A 14768-nucleotide genomic window follows, 5' to 3' on the forward strand; every position below is an offset into this window, starting at 1 on the left:
TCTCAGCTCCAATCGCCTGCCTCCTCCCCATATCCCTTGACCAATCAAGAATCTATCAACCTCTGCTATATGGCAACAAATTCCACAGATTCACAAGTGTATAGTTGAATGACAACTGGACTTAAACTAATACAGAACAGGGCAGGCCCATGATGTTGTGCCAACCTTCTAACCTACTCTACCTTCCCTCCCTCAATTTTCTTTCATCTGTGTGCCTTAACAGTCTCTTCAACACCCCTAATGTGCCTACATATTAGCTATTTCTGCCCTGGAAAAAGTATCTAGCTGCCCACTCTATCTAGGTCTCTTACTTGTACATCTCAATCGAGTCACCATTTATTTTGTTATTAAGGTCTTTTTGCAATCTTCATTCAATCCCAAGCTAGAATCAGGACAGGCAACTGGTATTGTTTTTTTTAAATGACAGAACTCAATGACTCAACTGTCTACACAATTCATTTAACACAGAGTGGCAGACATATTTTACCCAGAAAAAAAGATTGTCACTTTATCACAACATGACTGTACTTAAAATAAAAATGGGTAATGGAGCGGTATTTTTGTTGTTTCCACTCCTAAAAATCTCTCCCCATTTTTAAATGTTGATCTAATGGCTTAAATAATCAAGTTGAATTTATCCTTGGTCAGAGTTAAGCACAATACTTCTGAAGGGAAAATGTCTTTTAACACAAAAAGGGGAATTCAGATGTTTTTAAATATGCAGATAATTTCCGGCAGAATAATAAGCTAATATAATCATCCATTTACAAATGGTTACAATGAAAAAGAAAGGAATGGTGGGAAAAGGTCATCATCTACTTTTAAATTACTGAGACACAAGTTTTGGGTATTCAAGCAACCAGTATAACAATTTTTAAATACCACCACTTCCCGGTAAAGAAACAAGATGTTCACAAGATTTTGAACATCTAACATGGGGATCTCCTTACCTCTCCAAAATTATACAGGTGGCAAGGTCAGACACCAATTCCAAACGCGAAAAAGGAATAGAAAGTTTACTCAAATCAGGAATCCATTAAGCAAAATATAAAGTTATGAATTCAAGCAGTAGGACAGCAGATGACTGCTCAGACATACTCAAGAAATTGCAATCATAAAAACAATGTTCTGATGCTCAGGAAGTGTACAAGGGTCAAAATTCTAAGTCTGCAGCTGTTAAAGTTCACAAATTAATTTATCCAAGAGATATTAATTTTGCAGATCAGCTGAGCTGCATTATAGGGGAGGCATGTAGCTTCCAACATCGTTGGAATAAACTGAACTAATAAATGGAAGCTAACATTTTTGGGTTGATCTACATCAATACTCTAAGGAAGAACTGAGAGGGAGAGAGAGAGAAAAAAAATCAGATTAGCAGCACCCATCAAATCTAACCAGGTAAACTTAAAATGACATAATTCTGTGATCACATTACCATTGTGGGATCATAACTATTAAATAACTTTTCAAATTCTCTTAAAAAAATTATAGTCCTAGTTGTCAATAAAAACTTGACCTTTAAACTATACCCATTGTCTAAATATATACTGTAATTCTATTAAAGGTTTCAAAGGATTTTAAAACTAACTACAATTCTAGAGTTAGTGAGCTTAGCATTTATTATAATTATCTATACATCACCAAGTGGATCATTTTCAAGCATCAGACCATAAATCTGGTTATCAGTAACATTCATTTTACAATACCATAACATGCAACTGTATGGAATTGACGTTGGTTCAATTCCAAAGGCAATGGCACCATGATTCAGGATTCTAGTACCAGCCAACCAGCTGTGAATGTGGGAGAAATTCTTTATAGCAGTAGCTTGAGAACATCTTTATGAAAAGGCAAGTGGAGCATTAATGCTAAAAACCTTTTGTTTTAAAACTTTACAAATGATTAGAAATCATATCCAAGAAATGGCTATTATAAATAAAAATTATTTATTCAATCCCTTCAATAATGAAGCCATACATCAAAGTTAGATGACACAGCAGAATGATGTGCTTAAGAGAAAAGCATTCTGTTCTACTAACACCAATAAATAAATTGTACACATTCAAGCCCAAAAATCATCAAAACTGTAGTTCAGCAGATAAAATACCTTCTAACAGGAAACTTCTTTTAATGCCTCAGGTAGCAATGACTCTTAAGATAAACATGCTGTAGTTTCTAAAATATACTACTCAATACAAGTATTTTAAGTCACAAGAGGAAATAATCAAATGTTAATATCTAATGAATAAATCAAAAATAAAAATATTAACATACTCTAAAAGTTGTTGCCATGTTGAGAATTTTAAAAATTTGTCAATAGTGGTTTGTTCCACTCACACTTATCACCAAAAATTGCCATTCATAACTGAGCAATGCAAAAACATTTTTAGAAAATTAATGCAACATGTGAATGCAACACAAATTAGAAATTATATCAAGGTATGAACATACTGATGATTCATGTTTAACAATTCATATACATTCAGCTTCTTCATTACAAATTTGTTCAAATTTTGCAGGTTCAATATACCTTGTTCAAAAATACACTATTATAAATATCACCAGATTAGAACAGTGATATGCCACTAGATTTAGTAACCTCTAAAATTAATGTTCTATAAAGGCAACAACTTTGATACAACTTTTGCTCTGCATAGATACTGAATGGCTTTGTATATTCTTTCTTTCTTTGTTCCCAATTTTGGTGTTTTAATAGATACTAACTTCAAGATAGATATTTTACAAGGAGGAAAACAAAAGGAATAAATCATAATCCTTGCACCATTTTTCCCTCAAAGCAAAAAAATTACTACTAGCATTTTACGAAAACCAGGAATTGAATGCCTGCTCATTGGTCAAGAAATATGCTTAGTGAACATATTAAAAATAATTAGCTTCCAGATTTAAAACTATATTTAAAAGAACAAAATTATCCCCTTTAGGGTCCAGCCCAAGGAAGAAATGTAGTTGAAGTCATTTATCAGTCATTACATCTAATGTAAAATCTGAAGTTCATCTCTACCATAGCAAACAACAGCAGATCAGGCAAGAGACTTTATTACCCAAGTCCCACTGTTACACAAAGTAATTATTTACATTTTAAATTTACATTTGGAAGATACAATAGCGTAGATTACGAATTCCAAATTTAGAAAATTAGTTTAAATAAATCATTTTAATTTACTTTTAATGCACAGAATAGAGCAAAGAAAATGTATTAATGTTACTAAGTGCATAAGCTATACAGAAGATTCTACTATTAATATATTTTTTAAATCAGGTACTAAATTAGTGCAACTATTAGCAAAAGTTGGCCAATTACCAATAGCAAGACATCATCTTGTACTAGTGACTTTGTTTATATTTCAACAGTAATTTTGAAATGTATGTAATTCATTAACAATTATACAACATAACAAGTATACAACACACTGAATTTCTTCTCAAGTTATCGAGTAAAACTTAATAGTGTCATGGAGGGCCCAGTTAACATAAACATTTACCATCTTCAACAGATAATGCTTTAGGCTGGTCAATTAAGTTTGATAAAATTGGTCCATCTTTTACTTGGAAATGCAACTATACAGAAAAGTTCGTTTCTGAGATCTTCACCCTAAAGGATCGGCTCACAATAATTCATAATATTGCACTTGAATCTGCACTTCACTTTATGTACAAGTTACATCAGTAAATTTTTCAACACCAATGCATAATTTTCCTCTAATGCAACAGCAGGTGATTAACAAAACACCGATAATACTATTATATTTACAATCATATATTTACACTCTATGCCAAAAACCTGTCAGCAGTATTGCAATTCACATTAAGGGAAACTTGGAAACACGGCTAAAGCAAGTCAAGTCAGCCTCTGCTTTAATAATTCATCAATTTGAGTCTTGTACATGTTTTTCACATCTTCCAAGTCCAGCCGCAGTTCCTCAGCTTCCTCAGCTTTTTCACCATACATCTGTAATATGGTGTTGTATCGTTGATCAATATCCTAAAAAGTAAATTATATTAGTTATTCAAAACCTAACACAATTACAATTCCAGCAGACATTCTGCACTCAGCAGCTTTTCTTTCAAAATAACTAAAAATAATAACTGTCTTGCCAAAGTTATATTCCAACTATGCAGCTACTGGATAAATTCAACAAGTTACAACATACATTACAAGATTAATTTTGGAGACTCAGGCTAGCATAAAAATAGTGTTTAAAAATTGAGTATGAATAAGATATGAATTTCAAGCAGCTCAGATTTGTACCTCTGACAAAAGATAGAATATTTTGCAATGTTGTCCTCCTTCCACCTTCCTTTGTTTCAATCTAAGTGTTTTATTTTGAATGAGATACATTCCAGAATGAAAGGTGCCCTTCAGTTACTCACCCAGGTAAGCATTATTAACGTGCAAGCCTTGGCAGTAAATCTGCACACCTGCAAACTCTGAATCTCTACATACCCATTGCCACTATCTATTTTCAAAGCTCAAAGAGAACAGGGGCTCCCAACCTGGTGGTCTATTGATCCCTTGCTTAATGGTATTGGCCCATTAATTTAAAAAAAAGGCTGGGAACCTCTGCTATAAAGACTGATCAAGAGTGGAAATCCATTAGAGTTTTAAAAACATAGAAACCTACAACACAATATAGGCCCTTCGGTCCACAAAGCTGTGCTGAACATGTCCTTACGTTAGAACTACCTAGGGTTACCCATAGCCCTCTATTTCTCTGAGCTCCATGTATCTATCCAGGAGTCTCTTAAAAGGCCCTATCATTTCCAATGCCGCCAGCAGCCCATTCCACACACTCACCACTCTCTGCATAAAAAACTTAACCCTGACATCTCCTCTGTATCTACAAACCCTATTTCCAGAAAAGTTGGGGTATTTTCCAAAATGCAATAAAAACAAAAATCTGTGATATGTTAATTCACGTGAACCTTTATTTAACTGACAAAAGTACAAAGAAAAGATTTTTAATAGTTTTACTGACCAACTTAATTGTATTTTGTAAATATACACAAATTTAGAATTTGATGGCTGCAACACACTCAACAAATGTTGGGACAGAGTTAAAATAAGATTGAAAAGTGCACAGAATATTCAAGTAACACTGGTTTGGAAGACTCCACATTAAGCAGGCTAATTGGTAGTAGGTGAGGTATCATGACTGGGTATAAAAGTAGCGTCCATCAAAGGCTCAGTCTTTGCAAGCAAGGATGGGTCGTGGTTCACCTCTTTGTGCCAAAATTCGTGAGAGAATTGTTAGTCAGTTCAAAAGGAACATTTCTCAACGCAAGATTGCAGAGAATTTAGGTCTTTCAACATCCACAGTACATAATATTGTGAAAAGATTCAGAGAATTCAGAGACATCTCAGTGCGTAAAGGGCAAGGTCGGAAACCACTGTTGAATGCACGTGATCTTCGAGCCCTCAGGCGGCACTGCCTAAAAAACCGTCATCTACTGTGACAATTATAGCCACCTTGGGCTCGGGAGTACTTCAGAAAACCATTGTCACTCAACACAGTCCGTCGCTGCATCCAGAAATGCAACTTGAAACTGTATTACCCAAGGAGGAAGCCATACATCAACTGTATGCAGAAACGCCAGCAAGTTCTCTGGGCCTGAGCTCATCTCAGATGGACCGAAAGACTGTGGAACCATGTGCTGTGGTCAGATGAGTCCATATTTCAGCTAGTTCTCGGAAAAAACGGGCATCGAGTTCTCCGTGCCAAAGATGAAAACGACCATCCAGATTGTTATCAGCGAAAGGCGCAAAAGCCAGCATCTGTGATGGTATGGGGGTGCATCAGTGCCCACGGCATGGGTGAGTTGCATGTATGTGAAGGTACCATTGACTCTGAGGCGTATATTAGGATTTTAGAGAGACATATGTTGCCATCAAGGCGACGTCTCTTCCCGGGACGTCCATGCTTATTTCAGCAGGACAATGCCAGACCACATTCTGCACAGGCTACAACAGCGTGGCCTTGTAGACACAGAGTGCGTGTGCTTGACTGGCATCATGAAGAGGAGAATCAGACAACGGAGACCACAGACTGTTGAGCAACTGAAATCTTATATCAAGCAAAAATGGACAAAATTTCCAATTGCAAATTTACTACAATTAGTATCCTCAGTTCCAAAACGATTAAAGAGTGTTATTAAAGGGAAAGGTAATGTAATACAATGGTAAACATGCCTCTGTCCCAACTTTTGTTGAGTGTGTTGCAGCCATCGAATTCTAAATTTGTGTATATTTACAAAATACAATTAAGTTGGTCAGTAAAGCTATTGAACATCTTTTCTTTGTATTTTTGCCAGTTAAAAAAAAGGTTCACGTGAATTAACATATCACAGATTTTTGCTTTTATTGCATTTTGGAAAATATCCCAACTTTTCTGGAAATGGGGTTTGTACTATCAAGCACCTTACAACTGTGCCCCTTCGTGTTAGCCACTTCAGCCCTGGGGAAAAAACCTGACTATCCACATGATCAATGCCTCTCATCATCTTATACACCTCTATCAAGTCACCTCTCATCCTCTGTCGCTCCAAGGAGAAAAGGCAGAATTCACTCAACCTATTCTCATAAGGCATGCTCCCCAATCCAAGCAACATCCTTGTAAGTCTCCTCTGCACCCTTTCTATAGTTTCCACATCCTTCCTGTATGAGGCCACCAGAACTGAGCACAGTACTCCAAGTGGGGTCTGACCAGGGTCCTATATAGCTGCAACATTACCTCTCTGCTTCTGAACTCATTCCAATGATTGAAGGCCAATGCACTGTATGCCTTCTTAACCACAGGGTCAACCTGCACAGCAGCTTTAAGTGTCCTATGGACTCAGACCCCAAGATCCCTCTGATCCTCCACACTGCCAAGAGTCTTACCATTAATGCTATATTCTGCCATCATATTTGACCTACCAAAATAAACCGTCTCACACTTATCTGGATTGAACTCCATCTGCCACTTCTCAGCCCAGTTTTGCATCCTATCATGTTCCGCTGTAACCTCATGACAGCCCTCCACACTATCCACAACACCTCCAACCTTTGTGTCATCAGCAAATTTACTAACCCATCCCTCCACTTCCTCATCCATGTCATTTATAAAAATTCAAAGAAAAGGGCTCCCAGAACAGATCCCTGAGGCACACCACTGGTCACCGACCCCCATGCAGGATATGACCCATCTACAACCACTGTCTTCTGTGGGCAAGCCAATTCTGGATCCCATGCCTCTTTACTTTCTCAATAAGCCTTACATGGGGTACCTTGTCAAATGCCTTGCTGAAATCCATATACACTAGATCTACTGCTCTACCTTCATCAATATATTTAGTCACATCCTCAAAAAAATCAATAGGCTCGTAAGGCACAACCTGCCTTTGACAAAGCCTTGCTGACTATTCCTAATCATATTATGCCTCTCCAAATGTTCATAAATCCTGCCTCTCAGGATCTTCTCCATCAACTTACCAAGTAAGAAAGACTCACTGGTCTATAATCTCCTGGGCTATCTCTACGCCCTTTCTTGAATAAGGGAACAACATCCGCAATCCTCCAATTTTCCGAAACCTCTCCCGTCCCCGTTGATGATGCAAAGATCATCACCAGAGGCTCAACAATCTCCTCCTTCGCCTCCCACAGTAGCCTGGGGTACATCTCATCCAGTACCAGTGACTTACCCAACTCATTTTCATTTTCCCAATTCAAAGAAAGACAGGCCAATTGTAATCTATGCCCCCAACCAAACCTATAACCACCAAGTAGGACTGATATTTCTAACAGTAGAGATAAATGAATGAATGAATTCAGTGGTAGCATTTTGAAGAATATGATTATGATGTTAAAATTTGCACTTGAAGCTGAAAATAAATAGTATGCACCTTAAGCTGTAGACGCAACTTGGGGATTTCATTCACTTTTTCTTGCAGTTCATCATTCTGTGTAGTTAATTTGACAAGTTCCTCAGCCATGATAGCTCGACTTCTTTCAAGGTTGGAAATTTCAAGCTGTAAAAACAAAGCTTGATTTAGTTGATCTATATTATTTATTGAAGATAGAAAAGATCAAGGAGATTCATTTAATCATTAACTTGGCAGTGCCCAAAATAATTAGGAAGGTGCAAATGATATTCTTGCTCACTCTTCAATGGATTGGTTTATATTGACAGAATTAACATATTCTATAGTTATTTGAAGAAATTTGAAACCCAAAATCCAAGATAGCTTCAAAACCTGTCTGATTTCATTTTCAAGATGGTTCAAATTCAAAGCATCTGATTTTTTTTAAGTTAGTGAAACTAAATTAAGTGACAACTCATTGCTTCAGGTGTTATTGCATGGAACTCACCAAGAGACGCTGACTTAACACTCAGAATAAGGAAAGGAAAAGTACGTCGCATCCGGAATTTCTCCGGTTAGCGGACGACTTCTGTCCACGCCGCAGTGATGTAGATGGAAGTCACGTACAAGGCAAGTTACAGCAGTGGTTTGCCATTGCCTTCTGCTGGGTGAGTTTCCAAAGAGATCACCAGCTCGTAACCCAGCACGGATGGAAAGCGTGCAGGGGAACTGGCTGGATTTGAACTCGGGATCTTTCGTCCCAAAGTCCAGCACTGATGCCACTACGCCACCAGCCAGGTCAACACTTAGAATAAATGAAAAAATCTACATAACATTTAAGTTTTTATGCACAACATATGGCTAACATAACTTCAGAAAAATCACACATCTGATATACAATGCTTTGATATGTAATATAAAACCATAAGACAAAGGAGCAGAAGTTGGCCATTCGGCCCATCAAGTCTGCTCCGCCATTTTATCATGAACTGATCCATTCTCCCATTTAGTCCCACTCCCCTGCCTTCTCACCATAACCTTTGATGCCCCAGCTACTCAGATACCTATCAATCTCTGCCTTAAATACGCCCAATGACTTGGCCTCCATTGCCACCCGTGGCAACAAATTCCACAGATTCACCACCCTCTGGCTAAAAAAATTTCTTCGCATCTCTGTTCTGAATGGGCGCCCTTCAATCCTTAAATCATGCCCCCTCGTACTAGACTCCCCCACCATGGGAAACAATTTTGCCACATCCACTCTGTCTATGCCTTTCAACATTCGAAGTGTTTCTATGAGGTCCCCCCTCATTCTTCTAAACTCCAAGGAGTACAGTCCAAGAGCGAACAAACGTTCCTCATACGTTAACCCTCTCATTCTTGGAATCATTCTACTGAATCTTCTACTGAACCCTCTCCAATATCAGCACATCCTTTCTTAAATAAGGAGCACAAAACTGCACACAGTACTCCAAGTGAGGTCTTACCAGTGCCTTATAGAGCCTCAACATCACATCCCTGCTCCTATACTCTATTCCTCTAGAAATGAATGCCAACATTGCATTCGCCTTCTTCACCATGGACTCAACCTGGAGGTTAACCTTAAGGGTATCCTGCACGAGGACTCCCAAGTCCTGTTGCATCTCAGAACTTTGAATTCTCTCCCCATTTAACTATAGTCTGCCCATTTATTTCTTCTACCAAAGTGCATAACCATACACTTTCCAACATTGTATTTCATTTGCCACTTTTTTGCCCATTCTCCCAATCTATCCAGGTCCCTCTGCAGACTTTGTTTCCTCAGTACTACCGGCCCCTCCACCTATCTTTGTATCATCAGCAAACTTAGCCATAAAGCTATCTATTCCATAATCCAAATCGTTGATGTGCAACGTAAAAAGAAGCAGCCCCAACACGGACCTCTGTGGAACACCACTGGTAACCGGCAGCCAACCAGAACAGGATCCCTTTATTCTCGCTTCTGTTTCCTGCCAATCAACCAATGCTCTATCCACGTATGTAACTTTCCCATAATTCCATGGGCTCTTGTTTAGCAGCCTCATGTTTGGCACTTTGTCAAAGGCCTTTTGGAAATCCAAATATAAAACATCCACTGTATCTCCCTTGTCTAGCCTACTTGTAGTTTCCTCAAAAAATTGCAATTGGTTTGTCAGGCAGGATTTTCCTTTAAGGAAACCATGCTGAGTTCTGCCTATCTTGTAATATGCCTCCAAGTACTCCGTAACCTTATCCTTGACAGTCTCATTGCTAATGGACAACAGGAATGCTTAAGATGTCAAATCCATTGAATGCTATTAGTAAAGGACTATAAATCCCAGATTCCAGTAATAAAAGATGTCAAATCTTATCCTCATATACATTATTAATTAGGTTAATGAGCAAAAAGGGGAGGGGATTGTTTGCAAAAAAAAATTGAAAGGCACATTGTGCCTTCAGTACAAGAACATCAAGAAATTACCTAAAAATATTAATAATCTTTCCAAATATCAATGAGGAAAACTATAAACAGCATTCACGAAAATTACCTAAAGCTCTCAATGCTGGCTATGTTTACAAAAAACAATAATCCTGTTTTAGCATACTCTTTGTGGATAATAATTCTGCCAATATCCAAATTAAAATTGATACAACCTGACAAGCTACCTACAATCAATCCAATTCAAATGTACTAAGTTTATCAACAGCCTGGTAGACAAAGAAAATATATTTTAAAATCTATACAGGTCACATAAAAATGTGAATAAATTCAATCGTTTTGTTATGCTAAGTAATCCCAAGGCCTGGACTAATGATTTGAAAAAAAAATCATACCATGGCAATGTGATAGCAAAATAAAAAGTTGGCTTCAGTAATGACAACAATGAAACAACTAGATTTTCGCATTCAGTCCACTTAATGCCTGTAATGGCTCTGCAAACCATCACTGCTTTCTGAGGCAGTGCTCTCTCCACACAAACCACACTGGTTCACAGATGTCTTCAACATCTTGCTCAAGTAGAATGAAGAAACATAAGCCTACCCAGCAATATTCTTGTAAAATAAACAAAATCAATAAAAGAACAATCTAAGCATTAAATGTTAAATCGAAGAAATTTGATCTCAAAATTGAGAAAAATTTGGATAATACTGTCTCTAAAATGCCAAGATAAATTGGTCAGAAACCAATGAAATTCTTGCTATTGAGGGAGTGCAGTGTAGGTTCACAAGGTTAATTCCCGGGATGGTGGGACTGTCATATGTCGAAAGACTGGAGCGACTGGGCTTGTATACTCTGGAATTTAGAAGGCTGAGAGGGGATCTTATTGAAACATTGATTATTAAGGGATTGGACACGCTGGAGGCAGGAAGCATGTTCCCGCTGATGGGTGAGTCCAGAACCAGAGGCCACAGTTTAAGAATAAGGGGTAGGACGTTTAGAACGGAATTGAGGAAAAACTTTTTCACCCAGAGAGTGGTGGATGTATGGAATGCTCTGCCCCAGAAGGCTGTGGAGGCCAAGTCTCTGGATGCTTTCAAGAAAGAGATGGATAGAGCTCTTAAAGATGGCGGAATCAAAGGTTATGAGGATAAGGCAGGAGCTGGATACTGATTGCGGATGATCAGCCATGATCACAGTGAATGGCGGTGCTGGCTTGAAAGGCCGAATGGCCTACTCCTGCACCTATTGTCTATAAATTCTTTTCCACTTTTAAAATTGCGAGAATGAAAAGATTGTAAAGGCTAGCAGTCACATTAATAGACATCCCACAACTTGTAGATATTAGTTCAACAGAATCTGGATTCATTTTCACTACAAAGATGTAGTAATAGATAGTTTTTTCCCCTCAGAAATATTTGATTCTGGCTTTGTTTAACAATCTCCAAGCATAAACGTTCATCTCCAATATTACGTACTAGGCATTTCATACCGGGAATAAAAGACCAATTCCAGAATACCCTTTCAATAACTTGACTAAGGTTTTTTTACCCCCACTGTATCATCCCAAATTAAAAAGCTTTCTTTCCTTCAATGTTCTCAAAAGGTTCTCTTTTCTACCTTCACTCTTGCTGATGCTTCAATGCTCTCTCTGACCCCTCTCTACCCTTTTAGTTTTAAAAAAAAGTATGGTTTTAACAGCTATCAGAAATACATATTAGCTAATTTGAAAATAGTGATCTTCAAATTCAAAAGAAGGAGCAGGCCTTACAATTATATTTTATGTACCTATTGGAATAGCAGTACCAGATTTTGAATGAGACTAAAGAATTGAGAGGTTAATATAGTACAGATGTGCAGAACACATTCTCATCCCAGAGTCAAGTCAAAACATATTAAACAGTATAATAAAGAACTAGCTTTAAAGAGGTACACTGGGCAGTTCAAAACAAAGGCACTGAGTAGTCAATAAAAGGTATAGTATATTATAGAAGTCTTTGTGCATTAATTGCTTCATTGCTACTGACCTGCAGCTGTGCAATTTCTCCTTCTCTTTGTTTTAGTTGAGACTGCAAATTTTCGAAGATGCTTGACTCTGCTCCCATTCTGAGTACATCATATAAGCTGTTACTGCTGGCTGACGTAGTTAGGGGTGCAAATGAATGTTCAAATAAATCATCCTAAAAAAAAAAATACATCATTACTAAATTTTCAACGTTCAATTCTTTCCAAGCCCTGTCGTTCAATTTGTATGAGACAGTGCGGGATGACATACCAAGGTTTTACTATCCATCTGACTCTGCCTTTTACTCCTGCCAAATTTTGTCTGTCATAAAAACTAATATTCCAACTCAAGTTTCAAGTTAGACACTGCAGCCATAATCAAAATCTGATCTCTAAAATTATAGATGCTGGGAGGTGGACACCTTTGCTAACTGTTGTTTGCATGCAAAGAGTCAGCAAAGTATGGACTCTCACTATTTTAACCCCACACCTTTTGTTTACACCAGACTGGACATATGGTGACAGCAGGATAGAGAAAGGATTAACATTAAGCCCACTGTGTGTAAAATAAAATGAAATTATTTCCCAGTAGCAAGATTAAATAGGAACAACATTTTAAAATATCTTGTACCAAGTGAACTAATTGCACTAACACTTCAAAGAATAATATTTCAAGATGTCCAATAAAGTATATGAATTTAATGGAAACTTGCCACGTTTGTGAAATCATAATTCACATTACACCATAATAAACAAAATCAGAATTTACACTAGCTTCACAGTGTAAAACAGGCAAGATTATTACTGCCATTCTTCTCCACTACACCAGCTGTCTAGTGCTGCAATGTCTTCTCCAAGCTGTTGAAACATCAGATTCTCTCAAGTGCTTCTCAGCATTTTTAATGTCAAAGTTCCACTCAATGACATGTTAAAGACAGGTTTGCAATAGGGTCTTAATAGCATACAGGTGAGCTATAGCCTCAAACATGAGGAATCAAACTGAACATCTTAAAACTAGAAGCATTTATCTCAAGTCTTTTAAATGCAGAATAGGAGAAGCCTTATTGAAACAATTTTGCCAGTGGGGCAATATTTCATTATATTTTACATGCCAATATTTGCAGATGTGTATTAAAATAAGTTTTTCCCACATTAAAGCACAACAGTAACAGAATAACTAGATGCCTAAAATAAATTAGATAAATTATTGAGGACAGATGACAAGCACAAATCCCTAAAATTAATGAAGCAAATGAATGAACTACTTTGATGTTACAGAAATAAATGATGCCAATTAGGCACCCAGAGGGCCTTATGAGTACACCAGACATTATTTTTGACTACTGTAGGCATGTTACAGTAAAACAATAATTCCACGCCCTCGGTATTGTTGCCATGAGACTGCCAGACTTTTTTGGAATGTTGGATATTACTCTTATTGATACCCCAATACATTTTCCTTTAAAATCATACACAGTGGTATTATAAATTTTTAAGTGATTATGTGGAAAGGGAGTGCGGGAAAAAGAGCCCAACGCATTTAAAGGAAATGCAGGAAATGTGGCCCTTGAGAGCCAGATGGTGAAACATCAGAATTTCCAACTGACTAGATAGCAGATTATGAGTTTTACTATAGCATCCAACCATATCTCCAAGAGGACCACAACCTTGTCATGGTTTGGAGGCTTGTGTGCCTTAATGACCCAGAGAGCTATGCTGGCTAGAGTCAGAGTTTAGGCTTTGGCTCTTTGTAGGTTTACCCATGTCAAGCAGGTCAAAATGCACAGGCCAGACTAAGAGTGGCCCTCCAGTCCTCCAGGTTGGGGAGATTCAGCTCAGGGCTAACATTGACTGGTTTACAAAAATTGTTACAGAAACCACAATGAAGAATCCTTCTACATCTGAGTGCAACGGTATTCCTGAGTCTCCACTTGGGACTTGCATGACTGATTGCAGTGAAAACTGAGAGGCAACTGCTGACATGATGGAGGAAGTCCTGAATACTGCCAGAGATGGAGGACCTTCATTGCTGCCCCAAATGCTAGCAGCAAAATGGGCAGCAAGTATCCAACCAGAGATGCATCAAATACTGGGCCAGAAATACAAATTACTCCAATAATCATAAATGACACAATTTTTCATTATATTTGGGAATAGAGTGCAATGACATGGTCTGTCAATTACAGAAAATAAGGCTTGTAGTTAAATTTTATCTATATTTTCTTTCTCAGTCCAGGTTTGTATTACAACACACTAACAAATATTTAAATACTATCCGCCTTTGTCAATTATTGTGACTCTGCTTACAGATATTCTGTCTACAAGTATCTTTAACATTCCCTACCTCACCACTGTAAACTCACCAACACTGCTTGACAGTGCACTGAACCAGGAAAAATGGACCTACCACACAGCTTCACATTACCTGAATGGTTTAATACAAGTTAAAATTAGTAACATCCACACTGCC

The 14768-nt window shown here is 37.7% G+C and overlaps 1 protein-coding gene across 1 annotated transcript in view; it reads right to left on the reverse strand.

The window, feature by feature from the left end:
* Window positions 1-1923: 1923 nt before the first annotated feature.
* The window catches only part of tmf1 (TATA element modulatory factor 1), a 41805-nt gene continuing 28960 nt past the window's right edge, over window positions 1924-14768 (reverse strand). The window contains exons 15-17 of the mRNA XM_072280537.1: window positions 12322-12474; window positions 7900-8025; window positions 1924-4003 (exon numbers count right to left, since the gene is read on the reverse strand). Coding sequence (XP_072136638.1) covers window positions 3860-4003; window positions 7900-8025; window positions 12322-12474 — 423 coding nt within the window. The 3' untranslated portion in view covers window positions 1924-3859. The remainder of the gene's footprint in view (window positions 4004-7899; window positions 8026-12321; window positions 12475-14768) is intronic.

Source organism: Mobula birostris, chromosome 16 (genome assembly GCF_030028105.1).
Source record: "Mobula birostris isolate sMobBir1 chromosome 16, sMobBir1.hap1, whole genome shotgun sequence".
NCBI lineage: Eukaryota > Metazoa > Chordata > Chondrichthyes > Myliobatiformes > Myliobatidae > Mobula > Mobula birostris.